A 17,008-nucleotide genomic window follows, 5' to 3' on the forward strand; every position below is an offset into this window, starting at 1 on the left:
TCATTATGGTATTACTCTGCGTGTGAAGTGTGATATTTATCAACGTGCCCCTTGTTGAGCTCATCTTACAAGGTTTTCAGGTCTTGACATCTGTTAACCATTGATTATCACTGGAAACTGTACACTTGCAGAGCTTATAAAATTCTCACACTTAAACCTTTGCCAATCCTCAAATAACCTTCTCACAAAGCATGATGGTTATCAACACTCCATTAACTGAGAGTTTTCACATTTTTTTCAACTGTCAAGCATTCTCAAGTGGTTTTCATTTTGACCAGCTCTGCTGACCTTTTTCACCCCACCAAAACAATTGGAGGATTTTATTCATTAGAGGCAAACCACATCTGAAGTATGAAATGTATTGTCATTCCCTTCTTGAGATATCTTATTTACAATTTTTGCAAGTTGTGATCTCTGTTGACCTCAAATGACCTGTTACCCCCTCCCCCCTCCCCAACAACAACAAAACTGTAGACTGTGTTGATGTCACAAGGCTTGTCTATGATGCATAAACATACTTATCCATTCCTTGTTTCATACTACAAACAAATAGTACAGATTAAAACAAAAGTAGGAAATACAATTCTACTGAGCAGTTCCTTTTGCTTAGTGTAAGTTGATAGTAAAACGGACTTCAATGCCCAATTTATTACTGTGATATACCAATAAACACCACAAACAAAGTGTTTGTTGCCTTCATGATTAAAGCAATTAATTAGTTATATTACCTGGAGTGGTGGGTAGCACACCAACATTGTTGCAAATATTTCCCTGGCAGTAACATGCATCACCAACAATAGATGAAGTAGAAAATCCAAAGATGACTTCTAAATCATTTTGTAACAGAGAGGCATCGGAACATCCTAGGTTAGCTGTAGATGCACATGTCCTGAGAACGGCATTAAAAGGGGGTACTAGAAAGATAAAAGAACAAAAACCCAAATATAAATAAATAAATAAATGGAATGAATGAATGAATGAATGAATGAATGAATGAATGAATGAATGAATGAATGAATGAAGAGTGAAAGATTATAGACTGGCTGCAGATGGTGACTAGTAACCTCAAAATCACAATTCTAGTATTTCTCTGCCAGAACGTTGAATGTTCTTGCAGACCTAAGATCTAATATATACTCTGAAACAGTCTCCCCTTACATCTGAAAACAATCCAGCATGTGTCAACTTTCCAGAAAGAACTCAAAACGTTCTTATTCATGAATGCGTATCCATTTGTTTGATAACTGTTGTGTCCATTTTGGGTACTTTGCTCCTGCAGCGCTTCTGAGTAGTTTTTTTTTAACTGGATAAAAGTGCTTTACAAATTCTTATATTATTATATTAATAATCTTTTACAAGAAATTGGAAGAGATGGCCTGATTGCAACTTGCAAAGTATGAAAGCACATATTCGACCGTGTCAAGTAGGATTTATGCCTAAAAGACACTAGACAATGATTGATATATTACAGGCATTTACAATTTGCAGAGCAACAACAGCCATATAACTAAACTTGTGATGAACATTATTTGGTCGACAATTTTAATTGCTGGATCAGGCAGTAATTGTTAGGTGTTTCTGTTTCTGTATTCTTTACTTGCAGGGTCAGGTATGTTCTCCATGCTAGTGAGAGCTTCATGCAAATGTGTTGCTTTAAATCAAGGAACATTCTCATTAGGACTAATATGACAGTGCTCTACTTTGAACCGCTGGTTTGCATCCCCGTTAGGGCTATCTTGAAGGTCAGTTTGAGTTGACAATGTAGTGATCTTAAACCAGCAGAATAATAGTCAAATGGTATCGCATAGTGCTTCTTCATTACATCAAAGATCGTTGCCTTTCCCTACAGCCACATCATAAACAGGGTTATTTTGTAGAAATCAAATTACCCGATGAGTCTGGATAAAATACGGTTCTGTTGTACTAAATAAAGACAAGGGTTTTGCACGAATAATCTTAACGACACATTCAGCAATAACAGAGTAACTCACCTTCCGTGGATTGTACTCTTGCAGAAATTGTTACACAGCGGTTATCAGCTGCTAAGCAGTTCTCCTGAGTGACCTGAATGCCGTCAACTACACCATTTTCACAATTCACGAGACGAAAATCAGCATCCAATCCTGGGTCTCCAAAGTCAAAACTGAGGCATGATAGACAGCTTATAGCTTCACCTGAATACAAACACACACACACGCACAAAGAAAAAAAATGTTTATAAAGTTAAGCTAGTCATGTGTAATGTTACTGCTAACATTCAGCAGCTTCAAATCAGCACATCACAAAGAACAGGAATTAAGGACACTTAGTCTGGTTTTTGTTGAAATGGCTTTAATCACAAATCTAAGATTGACAGGTCACAGACTTCAACACTTCTAAGCGTTGACCCTTTCATATATGTTGATCGATGATTTAAGTGTACTAGGAAAGTAGGTTCTAGGATAAAGAGGCATTAGGTAAGCTTCTCAAAATAATACACACAAACCAATAGAAAAAGCAAAACACATGAAATCAATGGTCTCAGATATTAACACATTTCTGTTCGATAAACCTAAATGCTGTTTTGATTTCAGATTTGGCTGGTCTGCTGTTTACGGCAAGCTAAAAGAAGATTTGTGGTTGAGGTGATAAACAATGGAACGACAGTTTGTAGAAACTACATGTGAAGTTTTCCATTCGGGGGATGTGGGGGGGGGGAAAGAGGGGGGGAATGAAAGTTTTATTTGCACAGGAAACTTGATTATCTGGTAGAGAATGTGCAACAATTGACATGGATTGGAACTATGATGATTTACATGCCAGCCTGTCTACTGACTAGTCTAGGCCTAACTTTTAATGTCAAAGGACTAGTTGTCTGACAATATAATACTAAGTCCAAATTAATAGCTGAACAGAGACAATAGACACTTCACACATTGTTTGCATGGGAGATATTTTACCTGTGGGAGGGACTGTGGCATCCAGTGGCTGGGTATTACAATTATTCGTAGCGCAGTAACACTGGCTGCCTGCAGCATTTGTGATTTGAAGTGATGCATCAACAGGTGACATCAACAGCCTGTCAACAAAGTCAGCAGCACAGCCAGTTGAAGGTGCTTGGATGCAGGATCTGCTAACGCCCTGAAGATCAAACGTACCGACTGCGAGAGAAAGAATTATCATTTTATATCAGACGAAGCAAGGGTACAGTCGCAGAATAGTACGGAAGATAAAATCTATCAAATGGATTGATATATGTATGCTTATCAAAATGACATAACTCTATCACAAGGAAATATGAAACATAGGTTTTTAATGTTGCCTTAAAACTTGACCCCCCTCCCCCCTGACCACCAAACAAAAAACCTCTATGGGCAGTCTATGCATGGAATTGATTTTTAACTCACTGGTCTGACTGGAGAATGAAACAGTGCTGAACGAGGTGACACAGCTGTATCCCGCATCTTGTGGGCAAGTAGCAGTCAAAACATTCAAATTATCAACCACTCCAACCTCACACTGCATGTTTCTGTCAGTATTCAAGTCGGCTAGATCTGGGTCCAGGAAAAATTCACTAAGGCAGTAAGCACAGGCGACAGTTTGGCCTGAAAGATAGGATGGATGGAAAGAGAGAAGAAGACGAGGGGTTTATTAGTACCGACAGCCTCTATCACCGATTGATCAAAAGAACTCATCCATTCTACAAAAGTACAACTATTCTCGTATAGACTTGTATTATGACCAGCTGTACAAAACATTATAAAGGCCATGATATAAATATAATCAGCCAGCAGGATTGCACACCAAAAGAATAAAATTCTTGAAAATTCAAAACAGCAGTCACCCAAGGCAGGGAAACGTATAGATGCTCTCTCTTTCATTTGCTCATATTCACACCAGGCAATTTTTATTGATAGATTATTAACATCTGTGATGTTTGTAGTAAAACTGCCAGGAAAGGAATCTATCGGTCATTTGCAGGCTAGTAGTATCACTGTTACATGAGCACAGTCTGTTACTAGCAGTATCACTGTTACATGAGCACAGTCTGTTACATAATTGGTCAGTCAAGAAGCTCCTGCAGATGTAAACATGGTAATTGTTCCTTCTCCCGACACCAAACGGCTTGCTTTGTATTATTTTAGCTACAACCGATGACATTTCCCTTAATTCTAACCCTTTGATTGGACACCCTATGACTATTGTTCTCTATTGTTCGACAACTTGTGACAGGAATTTCTTTTGTCCCATGTCACCAGTTGTGAGGCCTAGACATGTACACCCATACAAGCGGACACACACACACAATCCAGTATTTACACATTTACTTTCTATGCTTGAGAACATTTTAATAAGGTCATGACTATAACTGGCAGTTTATCTGTAATATTAGAACATTGAAGTGCATTCCTTGAACCAAAATAATAGCAAAAATGACTCAAAATGTGTCTCTGAAATGAAATGATGTTAGGCTACAAAGCTAAGTAACTGTTTTGAACAATTCAGGACTGCAGCAGAAGCAAATAACTTTGACATTGTTGTCAAAAATACAACATCTCGATACGTAGCATTGAACTCACCTTGCAGGAGAGAATCAGGAACCATATTGCAGGCAACATTGCCACAGTAGCAGACACTTCCAGTCATACTAAGAATAGACAGGTCAATGCCAGCTGCCTGTAAGTCTGTTTCTAGGCCTTCTTGGACTGTTGTTGGAGGGACACACTCAAGGTTCTCTATTCCACTACAGCCACGGAAGGTTAGAATCATGTTCACAGCACCAACTGCAAAAAGATACAATAAGACTGTATGAGCCTGATGTAGTAGTAGCAGCAACATCCTGACCATACGTGGCTTGCGAGACATTCGTTCACTTCTCAGTACATTCCACATGTTGCTCTGTATGAACTGTACAAAGATCTACTAAATATCCAAAGACATGCGATTAGCTGATACGAAGCCTCAAACAAAAAAATAGTGACTTGCAGTCCTAATTATATGTGCAAAGTAGGTTAGTCTCCGCTAGATACATTTGACACAAATTCTCAAAGTTGATGATTTTTAAAGAGTACCTACAGAGAGGGTGAACAAGGATCAAATCATGCCATCAAAGATCATCAACAAATTGGTGAAATTTAATCCAACTTAAGCGACTGCTAGATTATATGTATAAAGCATTACTAGGACGATCATCAAACAGTAATATTACTTTAGGGGAAAAAGAAGAAGTAATGATGTTTGAATGAAACCATACAGGAGAGAAACCTGGAAGCTAAGTTGTCAAATCTCGGCGATTATTAAAGTACTTTTTGTACTTACACCCCTGGACACTGGCAGATATCGTCGTAGCAATGGTTTCACAACTAGCAGATTGGCCAGTGCAAGCTTCATTCAACACTGTTGTCCCGTCGATAATCGCGTTCTCACAATTCATGTTCAGCAGTTGTGGGAAGAGGTTTCCAAGACCTGGATCAAGGACCCGTAAGTTGAAGCAACTGACACAGCTGAGATCTGCGGAAGAAAATGACACCCATGATGACTAACCTCTCCAAGTTAGGTCAACAGCTTGCACATTAAACTAGTACGAAATGACATATCGTATTGATCACACTGAATGTACTGAATGTTAGGTTTCTATTATATTTCCTTATTTGATTGTTTGATTATTGGTCATTTCTATACCAATGTATACGTTGATTTACTCTGTAGTATAATAGCATAATAGTAAGTGTGTGCTGGTGATTTCTCAGCATAATAGTACTGAAAAACCTATCCATGGAAAAATAAATGGAAATGGTGACAAAGCAAAAGAGCTATGTATAGACAAGCTCCTCCTTGTAGTTCAACCACATAATGAGACATGTGCATGTACTATAGCTAGCTGTTACCATATCTTCTTACATACATACCTTGAGGTGCATTGCTGATGGGAACTGTGTTACAATTGTTTTCAGAGCAGTAACAATCTGTAGCAGACACACTTTGGACATCCAACCCAGATGCAATCAGAGCTGTTCTGACATTTTCTTCTATAGTTGCAGAGGGTAGACAGCCACTCTGTGGTCCATTTATGCATCCACGAAAGGTGTTAATGGCATTTACATTACCCACTGTTGGAAGCATAAAATGGTGGTCACATACTTAACTTAACAGTACATCCAACCTCTCAATATACAGTGTAAATATTGATGCACCCTGACATCACTGAACAGTACATGGAGCCTCTCAACATACAGTGTTAATACCAGTTACCAGTTCTTGCTGATATAGTAATTGAGTGAAGAAACTTTAAATTTGTTGAGACTACAACATGCACAGAGGACTAAAAGTGAGAGCACTGACAAACAAATTTATGCGCAGTGAAACCTGAATAGCTTGCATTTACATCTGAATTAGAATTTCAACAGGAGGGCAAATTATCTGAACAGATACATAGCATAGAAACCTATGTAAAATAATAATAAACAATAATAATGTTCAACTAATATGGCACTTTATACCAGCAATAGGTTTCAATAGGTTAATCCCTCCAGACAGCTACAGTCATATACTGTGACCAATGGCAAGTTACCACACAGTGGAGAGAGGCAATTGACATAAAGCATCTTGCCAAGAACACAACATAATGGATTTGAACCAGCAATCTTTGAATCACAAGTCCGACGCCTCAGCCAATTGGCCACCACGCTCTCTAGAACATCCCCGGCATGTTATTCTCAGGACTTGTTTCAGAAGTGAAATCATGAATGAAGTTGTGTAAGATCACTGAAGGATGCACAAATGACCAACCACCAACTTAACATTCTGTTTATTTCATATTTACTCTCTTCCCTACATCGGTAAATCTCTCATGATTAGGGCACAAAGAAAGTGATTGGCCTGTTAACTTACGCTCTTGAGTGAAGAACACAATATCGCTCACAGATGTTTCACAGCTGTATCCGCTATCAATGGGACAACTGACTTCAAATACGTTTGTCCCATCGATGGTACCCCGTTCACAGACGATATTTTGATCAGTGTTGATGTCTGCAAGATTTGGATCTGGAAGTGCTGTGCTCGTGCAAAATGCACAAGTGACCAAGGAATCTGAAACAGAGACAAAATTGATATCACACAAGTTGCTTGAAAAATATTGGGTAGCAAAAATAACAATGATCAATATGTACAATTTAGTAGGAGAGATGTGCAAGCTTTGGTGAATAGATCACCACCCTAGTGATATTAATTTATCTTTTAACCTATTTGTTGGTATTTAGTAACTTTGCTGATCTAAATTTGATGTAAACAACTATTCATCCACCAGGCAACCTTCACAGTTCAGTTTGGTTGTCTGAACAGAAATGTTGTCGTCTTCGAACACCATTAAAAATTGTCTAACATCAGTGCTATTAACTTATCAAATTTAGACATAAGATAAAGCAATTAGAAGTATGTTAACTTTCATATTGGTTAGCATGAGGTGGGCTTTGATTCTTTTCAAAATGCCAGTATGTAAAGGAACACTAATGTGCACAGTAGAGGAGAACCAATATTTACCAATGGTAAAAATTTAGCAATTTACTGCAAGTATCTTAAATTTGATGGACCATGGTGATTTTGTAAAATGAGCATATCATTATTTGACCCTATTCCAATTTTCATTCATTTGTGTTTTTCTGCATGCGATAAAATTCTTTATAAAACATAGAAAGTTGTCTAAAATCCAAATTTAGATATGTAGGTTTGAGTATAACTACTGTAACATATCATCATCATTTCACACTAAATTTTGAACACAATCATAAAACTGTATCATTGGTACTTTGCAAAGAGAGAATAAAAAAAAATGTTATGACGATGAAAATTAAAATAATTGCCAATTGCAGTATTGGAAGCTATTCCAATTACCATTTGATTGGGATGATAAACAATAACTAGTTTCACCATGATTCAAACACTACATATACTGCAAAAGAAATAGAATAGTTTTAAATATACCAGTACCCAGAAAAATGGAGAAATTTCAATCTGTCAAAAAAACTGACTTACTCTGAATAAGGTTGAACGGATCTGAATTGCACATGTCTCCATCACAATAACATGCAGAACCAGTTGCACCCATAATTGTAAAGCCAAATCCAGCATCTTGGAACACAGTTTGAAACTCTTGTACAATATCATCGACTGGTAGACAACCAAGGCCCAATTGCTCCAAACATCCTCTCACCACAAACCGAACATTCCGATCCCCAGCTGAGAAAGAAAGACAATAAATAAAGGGGATCATATTTATACCACAGGCTGTAAATATAAAGCGTTCTAAGTTGATTAGCATGCTTGCTTAATTCTGTCTGCAGATTTTTGGCTGAGGCTGTGTTATTCCAACTGCATACCCTTTGGTCCTTTCACAAGATGACTAAATTGCTTTTATCTTCAAACATCGATCTTAACCCAAAAAACAGAATATTAGCAAACATGGATGATAATACAGTACAGTTATTCCAGAAGTCAGGCCCATGCAAAGAGAAAGTGACTATCTATAAATATGTTGGGGAAAATGCCAAATCCATGGGCTATGACTACTGTAACACCAACAGTCATTAGAGCACATACATGTGAAGACCCAGTGTACTGCTAGGCTAAGTGACCTAGCTAGCTCCCGGAATAGGCTATGACTATAGATAATAAAAAATAAATGAAACTACTTATATCGCTGGGTATTTTTAGATAACATATAGTTAAAATGTTGTGAGTGCATAGCAATCGCTTTAATTAACGAGTATAGTGGTCAATTTCATAGCCCATGGTGATACAGACATTTAAGCCTTGGCACACAGGAACTATCTTTAACTGGTTGGCACAAAGACTCTAGCATCACTGCCTTCAATGTCAAACTCTGAAGGCCCTTTCAGTTTGTCTTCGTGTGTCGTTCACAGACTGACCAATTGCAGAGGGAAGCACAAAGAACACAGATGAGTAATTCCATTTGTACATTCTTATCTCTAATTTAGAGAACTTCAGTTCTAAAGTGGTAACCCCGACATATTAGCTGCTGTGATTGACTGTAGAGCGTCTAAAGAACTAGCTGACCGGTAGGACTACTAGCAAATTCAATGAGATGGTTGCAATGATGCCTGCAGAAAATCGAAGAATAACCCAGTCGCTAGTGTGAGAACGACGTAGCTGCGCTATGGTTTGCAATGAGTACTGGTAAGTAAATGATTGTAACCGCTTCATTTCTATCGAGGGTGATGTTGTCTGCCAGTGCTATATCTTCAAGAAACACCGCACATGGTTACAAGCACAAACTGAGAAACATATTTAACCTCACAAGTACAGTAGGCCTATAATGGGAACCTTGAACTTTTCGTCAATATTAAAAACTTGTCTAGAGCATAACAATGTACAGCAAGAATGGACTGCTCTTTCAGGCAAGTACCTCAAAGCCTTTCTAAATTTTGCTAGGACTCTGCAGGCTGCCAAATGTTGTTGTAGGGTATTATTTGCACAATAACAAGTTCAGTGGTTCACTGGTCACTAATATAGGGGCTATTACTAGTACAGTGTTTTGTGGGCCTATATTGACATTGCATATGCCTACAACCTTAATTTGAAAGGCTAGATCATAAACTTTGGATAGGCCAACCTTTAACTGTTTGCAAACCTGAACTCGAACAATAGATCACTGAGAAAGCCAGCAGGCAATAGTGACTTCTTACCATGTTCCGTATGCGACAATTATCTTGCACAACTTTGGCACTTCCAATGTATGCCACAAAGTCTGTGCATTGCACTAATTTAGAGTTATCAGAAATGTGATTTGGCAATGAGCGATTTAATCTGATTAATCATGATTAATCTTCCTACACTACATTTTTGTCTTGCAAATGCTTTGAAGTGATATCTGAGCACTCTCTTACTATCATTGTACATATGCAGCAGTCACTGTTTGTTGACCAGAGACTGCCTAACCAGGTGTATTAATTGACCGCACAAAATGGCTTTGCTTATTACGGTCACTCTGACCTATTTGAATTAGTTTGTCAATACTTTGGTAAATCTATACATCAAACATTGCATGACCTAATTCTCGCCTTGCTTTAGCGATACTCAATGCTGTGTTAATTGCCGCATATGGGCCTAGCCTATAGTACTTTAGGCAAACTGCGAAGAAAGTTACCATTTTTAAAAGGTCATAGAAAGAAGATCCTGAGTAAGGAGGGAAACGCTATTTCCCCGAACGTAGCCCATTTCTCAATCTCAGTTACCTACGTTAAACGAGTTAAGTTGTACAGTATAATTGTTTCATTGGCCTGGTGTCAGATACTGTAAATAGTGCACTATCCTAGAAAGATCATAATATACTTCGTTGTCCCTGCAGATTCATTTGCACCGAATATGTCACCTCCGTTGTATAGGCCTACAGCAGGCGAGTCCCTGGTCCGTTGCAAAGTGTGTGAGCTCATATTCTGATGAAGTTTGTAGTGTTTAAAACGACATACTACCATTTGCGTTCACATCAATTATAGAGCTAGGCCTAACTGAGTTTCGGCAAATATCTTTGGTTTCGGTCCTGTTTGACTCAGATATATGTTGGCTGGGTAACGATGGTTCTTATAGTCGATGAACCAAAGGTCACCAGCTACCGCCATGTACCTCGTGAAAAGTAACCAAATACCTCTGGCCGTATGGCATGCCATATGGCCGCGTCTGTTGCGCAAGTTTGTTGCCATTCTTACGGTGGTCCTGACAAGACATACGAGACTTTTTTGTGTCGTAGACTTAACGTCAGGGGGGGGGGGGGTAGGAAGCTTCCAAAAAGTCGGGGGGGGGGGGGGTGGGGCACAACATCAGAGGGGCACTTTCTCGTTCCACAACCACCACTCGTTATGCTAGCAACCGATACACACCGGCCATATCACTTAAATATATATGGTGTGTTAGTATGCTATCAATACTCAATACTATTATGGTGCGCTGCAACATTGATTTTTTATTTATTGAGATTGTTTACCGTTCTGCAAAAAGGTATGCCATTTAAAAAAAGAGCATGTTCAGACTAAATATAAATAATTAAAATATAATATTAAAATTAACAAAGGCTTAAGATATCCAAAAGACAGTTCTTCATCAAAGTCGCACATTTTATTTGCCAGTAGGGCCCATTTGCTCGTTTGTAAAAAGTGGGGGGGGGGGGGGGGGCGGGTCACGTTCCCCAGTGCCCCCGGCTCCTACCCCCTGCTTACCGTGTTAGTATAACACGACAACACGACAACACGTCAAAACTACGATATTTGCGGGATTAACATATATGTTACGTAAGCATGCTATCTCAAAGAAAATTGTCAAATTGCCAAATCGCTGCGTTGTACGTAATTATTTGTCAAACATGCGATGAGTGTCGAGTTGTCAAATCACTCAGCGGGACATAACACTACAACACTACATCAAATCGTCTTGTTGCTCAGTTGCACGTAACTTGATACAATATGAAATATCTACTATATTTTGGTACATGTGAGGTGAGGGATGTTTTGCTGTAACAGTAGACTGGATTGTCAACATTCAAAAGCAAGGTGTTGATGCTTTCATGACAGACAAAATCAGCTGATTAGCACCAGGCGATTTGGTGATCTATACAGTCAACGGTTTAATGATAGTGCTGTGCTACTAACCAAGACATCATCTATCATATTATATGGTGTGTAAGAGGGAAATCAGTCCCCATATTTTGAAAACATGTTTGGAAAATTATTCATCGTTTTTTAAGTTAACTTTTAAGGGCTATCAGACAAATCTTTTAATGCTCCTAACGACCTTGGAAAGTGAAGAATTTAATACGCATGTGGATTTAGCAATGTATAGTACTAGTAGTCTATGACACCTGTCGGCATTATGTTTGTATGTTTATAACCACAATATTGAATGAGCACATATATACAAGGGAATTTGGGTGGGCAGGGCTTGAGTTGAACTTGAACGAGGTTTCACTCTACTAACTTGTGAGAGCACTTGTATGGTGTTAGTACAAATATTACAATAGCTAAAGCCCAGCTCGCTCGTGGTATATATGGTTACACATCGTATATATGTTTAAAGGTAGTCAACATAGGCCCCAAATTATAGCATCAGTATATTTGCTAAATGGTTTCAAAAAGTACTTTCCTGGAGGTCTTTACTCTCCAAATTGTTCTCATACATGTTTCAGGAACACACAAGATGACTGATATGTCCCAGTGAGGACAAATCACTCGTAGGTTGTAATAAGAACAGTTTAAGAAGTTTGACCAACGGTGACCATGTTTGAATATCTAGCATTTTTGGGGCCAAGACAGCATACCTTTAAGTTTAAGTGGAAAGAAAAAAATGAGTGCTAGTAATGTTTCTCTATAAACTGTAATAACTTAACTCTACCATGATAGTCTTGTTTTCACATTGAGTTTTGAGATTTGGTCAGTGTCATTAGACTAAATAGTCCAGTTACTTTAATTGATAAATTGGATATTTAAGTAATTAACACAGACTGCTATCAGTCCAGATTGTACTCTTAAAACGTTTTTAACTTTTTAGCAATTACCATATAAACAAATAAGACTCATGAATCTAAAAGTGAATGGACTGTATCGTCTAAGGATGAACTATAGGGTGACCTGTTGTTTATATGAAGTTTAACGATAATGTTTCGGTTGATCGAGTTATTAGCCTAAACATTATAGCCTTAGCAAAGAGATTAACATTAATATTTACGTCTGCACCGAACCTGAGTCGACGTATCAGCTCGTCACTCGCTTAAAAGAGATAGTTACAGTATATTCAAGGCCAGTATATTGAAACATCTCGATGTCTATAGAAACTAACTACAATTCTGCCTAAAGTCACCCTTTAACAGATGAACTCATTAATGTGCAACTCACATCCAGGTTGAAAAATCCTCATAGTAGAAGCGATTGTTTCACACGCATGCGTCGTTGGATCCGCACATTGTTCGGATGTAACTGATCCGCCATCAATTACAGCATTTTCGCAGTTGAGATTCGTGAAGTCCGCAAATAGGTCAGTAAATCCAGGATCAATTGAGTTCAAGCTTAGACAGCTTATGCAGCTCAACCCTGGCAAAGGAGACAAAATATATATGTCCCATCAGTTCATGCTCTGCATACACAATGTGGGTTGTACATGTTCTTAAGGGTTAACGTAACATCTATACTATAGTTTTATAATAAAATGTGGGATGTAACGGAAATAAAGACAGATATCTCAGAAAACACGAAGACCAAACAACCCTCTCATCTTATAGCTTCCTCCAACATTGTATCCTCTCCCACATACTAACTCCTACTACACTTTACTTCTCAAGTGACATGAAAAAGAATATTTATACGTTTTTCCGTTATTCCTATATATATATATATATATATATATATATATATATATATATATATATATATATATATATATATATATATATATATAGGAATAACGGAAAAACTGTTAACTATAAATATATATATATATATATATATATATACAAACATGTTTATATGTAGATCAGTGCCGCTGAATATCTTCTCTTAATAAAGCAAAGTAAATTATAGATAATTATAACATTAATTTTTTAACTGGCATGTCGACTTACCTTGTCCGGACACATTGCGTAGGTAGAAAATAGTTACAAACAAAACATAACTAAACGATAAACTCGGGATTCGGTTGATTTTCATGTTCATATCCTGTTGATTTCTTATCTTGCACACCTACACTATGATTTGACTGGTACGAATTGTCTTCATGCACGTCACCATAACAGATAACGTTCTAACATACGCCCTGCATATAAAATCCCTTGTTCTCTTATAATGCTTTATGTATCACTCTCTCGGCACCACCTTGTTACTTCGTGAACTTTGAATATTCTTCTCACTATTTGATATTGAAACAAGACACCACAAGGAGAATATATCATATCAAACCAAACGTTACCAAACCTTCTTTTCGCCACGACAGGAAAAACAATAAGGCGTGACAGACAAATTTAGACTACTAAAGTTCAGTGTCATGCATGACTTCCCCGAGAATATTTGGGCTCACACCTTATGTCCGTCTCTTCAAATACGGTAGCTGTTGGTAACATTCTATTCACTCCGTCTTGAGTGTGAAATGATAATATCTCTCCGTTGAATTTCTTTGAATATTGTGCTTGTCATTGTTCAATGGTACTATATGGTGTGTCCAATTACGTCCCAATTTGAAGGGTCGTCTTTATGATTTAACTTGTAGTTCTTCAACCCTACTTTGTCTTTGGTGGGATGATGTTGACCTCCGATTATCACTTTATACAGCAGACTTTATATTATACCCGACTCCGGCTCAAGCGGTGAGTTTTACCTTATATGTAGGCTCCCAATGCGGCCTGCAATCCCCGATAAAGGGTATCTGTCATGCATGTGTCATCAGTATATAAACGAAACTATGACGAGAGAAGAAAAGTGACACCCTTTGAATACCATTGATTGAATGCATGGTTAATGGCCTGAATCGTGGTATTTAATGTGTGGCGCATTTTGCCGCACTTGGTCAAATCTTCTGTTATAGGTGCAGAAGTTTGCTAAATGAATTGATCAAACTTTGGCAAAAATAATGTGATAAAAGACAACAACGTCTAATCTTTATTTTCATGATACCAATAACTTGACACACTGATGTGAAGTTTCCACAAATTGTTCGGTATTTTTAGTTTTCATTAAAAATTTGAATAATTTAGTGACCCATGTTTACATGGCGGGTTACGTGCATATGGACATCTATTTTCATGTTTACAGCAGAGTTTGACAATCTCATTATGGATTCAATCTCGACACTCTAAAACAAATTGTTTTTGATACTATTGTGTAGTTAGTAATCACACAATCATGACAATGTTCATTTTTGCCAATAGTACACACTAAATGAAGCGTATATATACCCTGAAGCGCAAACTGAGACGGGAAACTGCTTGAGGGTGTAACCCAGGGCGATAGGTATGTTTATTGATTAGTTTTGCGCACTACATTAACGCATTGTTCTGATAGATGTGGTTGTTTATTTGTGCAGGAACATAGATATCATTGGCCATTCAGGACCTTGAAAAAACCTCAAACTAATGCACATGAGTGAATTCAATGGAAAAGGGAAATAATTCCAGTTAGGTTTTATGAATTAGATTCTCCTTTTCAGTATACTTTTCAAACGTTCTACAACAATGAAACAATGTACGAAAATAATCCAAACCGACCCATGTCGAACGAATTCCCCAAATCCTTTAACAAGGTTTACTCGTCGGTACCACAACATTCACTCACTCCTCTCAAGTTTGGGTACATTAATCGGAAATGGAGAGAGTATAGTTGCAGTTTTTGTGAATTCAAATAATGTCTTCTAATGACCTCGAATAATCTTGAAAATGCACGAAATATCTCAATTTGAAAACTGCCGTTACAAAAGCTATACACATTCCCCATATTTCAGTACCACTAATGAAAAATATGAGTGAATGAGAACATTCCTGCATGACTTTCGTACCCACAGCGACCACATTAACGTATTAGCCAGCCTGGCATGTGAGTTAAAACTTTTGTTGATCCAAAACTTTTATGTATACTTAAGATATCACATAAATACAAATTATGATTTAGCTGCATGCAGTGGAAATCAGTGATATTTAAGCTATGGGTTACAATATTAATGTGCTGTTTTAGTTTAGTACTATGCATGAGAACTGCTTCTCGTACAATTGATCGTAAGTGTGATTCATGCTTAGAAAAATAATGCTTGCATAATATACCATTAAAAATTCAAGATTGTTGGGAGAAATCAAGTTAGAAGGAAAATGCCGTCTTTTTCATTACAGTATACTCGAAACTGGCGAATGGAACAAGAGTGCATCATCACCATTGCAGAAAAAAACTCAATATTCTTGATTTGTAAAGTTATATTAATGTGCACTCAGATGTTTGGAAGGTTATAATGATTCAGTAAATGTTGTCTACACTTAAAGGCATTGTAGACTCGCCCCAAACGCGTGCCGCGTTCTGAAAAAGTTAACTTTCCGTTGCTTGCAAGAAGTCTTCTTCTTGTCGCTACAAAATGCAGACAGTAATGAAACATGACACCTTGTTATCTTTTATCTAGACCTGAGATGTCCATCGATGCTATGTACACCGTGTTGTGGGTATTGACCGTAGCTGTATGCATTGACTGTACACTAGTGTCTAATTACCGACGGTAGCAAGCTGTGTGTGTATTTTCTGGGATCGATTTTCTGCGATGGTGGTGTCAAACACTTCTGTTACACCTTATTCGAAACTAGGTCAGATTACCGGCATCAGACGTTTTTTTGTGCGCGAGTCTTCACACCTTTTAAGAAAAGGGCGAAGAAGACTATAGCTGCTTGAGCATATTGGCAAATGACAGTCCCTGACCATTTAACCATTTAATTTGTTGAACATAGTAATGCAAGTTTCTGTCAATAATGGGTTCTTTACCAGTCTAAACAGAACCATCATTACTTTATCCCCTTAGGACTACTGGAAACTGAAACTGTCAGACAGTTTAGGAATGAAACTAAAAATGAAACAAATCTGTAAGCAAAATGCTTATCCACTAAAGAGCCTGTGTTAGAGAATGTGTAGAAATAAAAGGAATAGCGTCCGTTCTGGATCATCAGAAGACATCAGACAACCAAAAAAAAAAAGACAAAAACCTGTCTTCTCTGTCCAATCCTGGCTGGAGATGACTCAGAATATATTGCTGCACATTTAAGGTAACAAAAACCTAATGCTCCTATAAAGTTTGATCTGTTTTACATCACATTTTATTGAGGACACTACTTTATATATGTTATGTATTCTCTTTGAAGTGACTTCATATATCATTATCACAATCCAGGCGCGGCGGAACGGAAAAATTATTGGGGGGCTAATGTGTGGAGACTATCTAAGCGGAGCGCCACCATCGGTTGGCGCGGAGCGTACAAGAAAATTTTGGGTTTTTTCAAACCCCCAGATGACCG

The 17,008-nt window shown here is 37.7% G+C and overlaps 1 protein-coding gene across 8 annotated transcripts in view; it reads right to left on the minus strand.

Annotated features, from left to right (window-relative positions):
• The window catches only part of LOC139978962 (uncharacterized), an 89,943-nt gene extending 76,029 nt beyond the window's left edge, over positions 1-13,914 (minus strand). Inside the window, exons 1-11 of one of the 8 annotated variants that reach the window (XM_071989560.1) lie at positions 13,598-13,914; positions 12,876-13,070; positions 8,011-8,214; positions 6,871-7,068; positions 5,889-6,089; positions 5,299-5,490; positions 4,560-4,763; positions 3,387-3,584; positions 2,940-3,140; positions 1,992-2,174; positions 729-914 (exon numbers count right to left, since the gene is read on the minus strand). In XM_071989560.1, the coding sequence (XP_071845661.1) occupies positions 729-914; positions 1,992-2,174; positions 2,940-3,140; positions 3,387-3,584; positions 4,560-4,763; positions 5,299-5,490; positions 5,889-6,089; positions 6,871-7,068; positions 8,011-8,214; positions 12,876-13,070; positions 13,598-13,688 (2,053 nt within the window). In that variant the 5' untranslated portion in view covers positions 13,689-13,914. Of the gene's footprint in view, positions 1-728; positions 915-1,991; positions 2,175-2,939; positions 3,141-3,386; positions 3,585-4,559; positions 4,764-5,298; positions 5,491-5,888; positions 6,090-6,870; positions 7,069-8,010; positions 8,215-8,574; positions 8,600-8,778; positions 8,852-10,141; positions 10,385-12,875; positions 13,071-13,597 lie in introns of those variants that run through there. The other 7 variants (XM_071989564.1, XM_071989563.1, XM_071989565.1 and 4 more) reach the window with 7 other exon arrangements.
• Positions 13,915-17,008: the final 3,094 nt, after the last annotated feature.

The sequence above is a fragment of the Apostichopus japonicus genome, chromosome 13, assembly GCF_037975245.1.
Source record: "Apostichopus japonicus isolate 1M-3 chromosome 13, ASM3797524v1, whole genome shotgun sequence".
Classification (NCBI taxonomy): Eukaryota; Metazoa; Echinodermata; class Holothuroidea; order Aspidochirotida; family Stichopodidae; genus Apostichopus; species Apostichopus japonicus.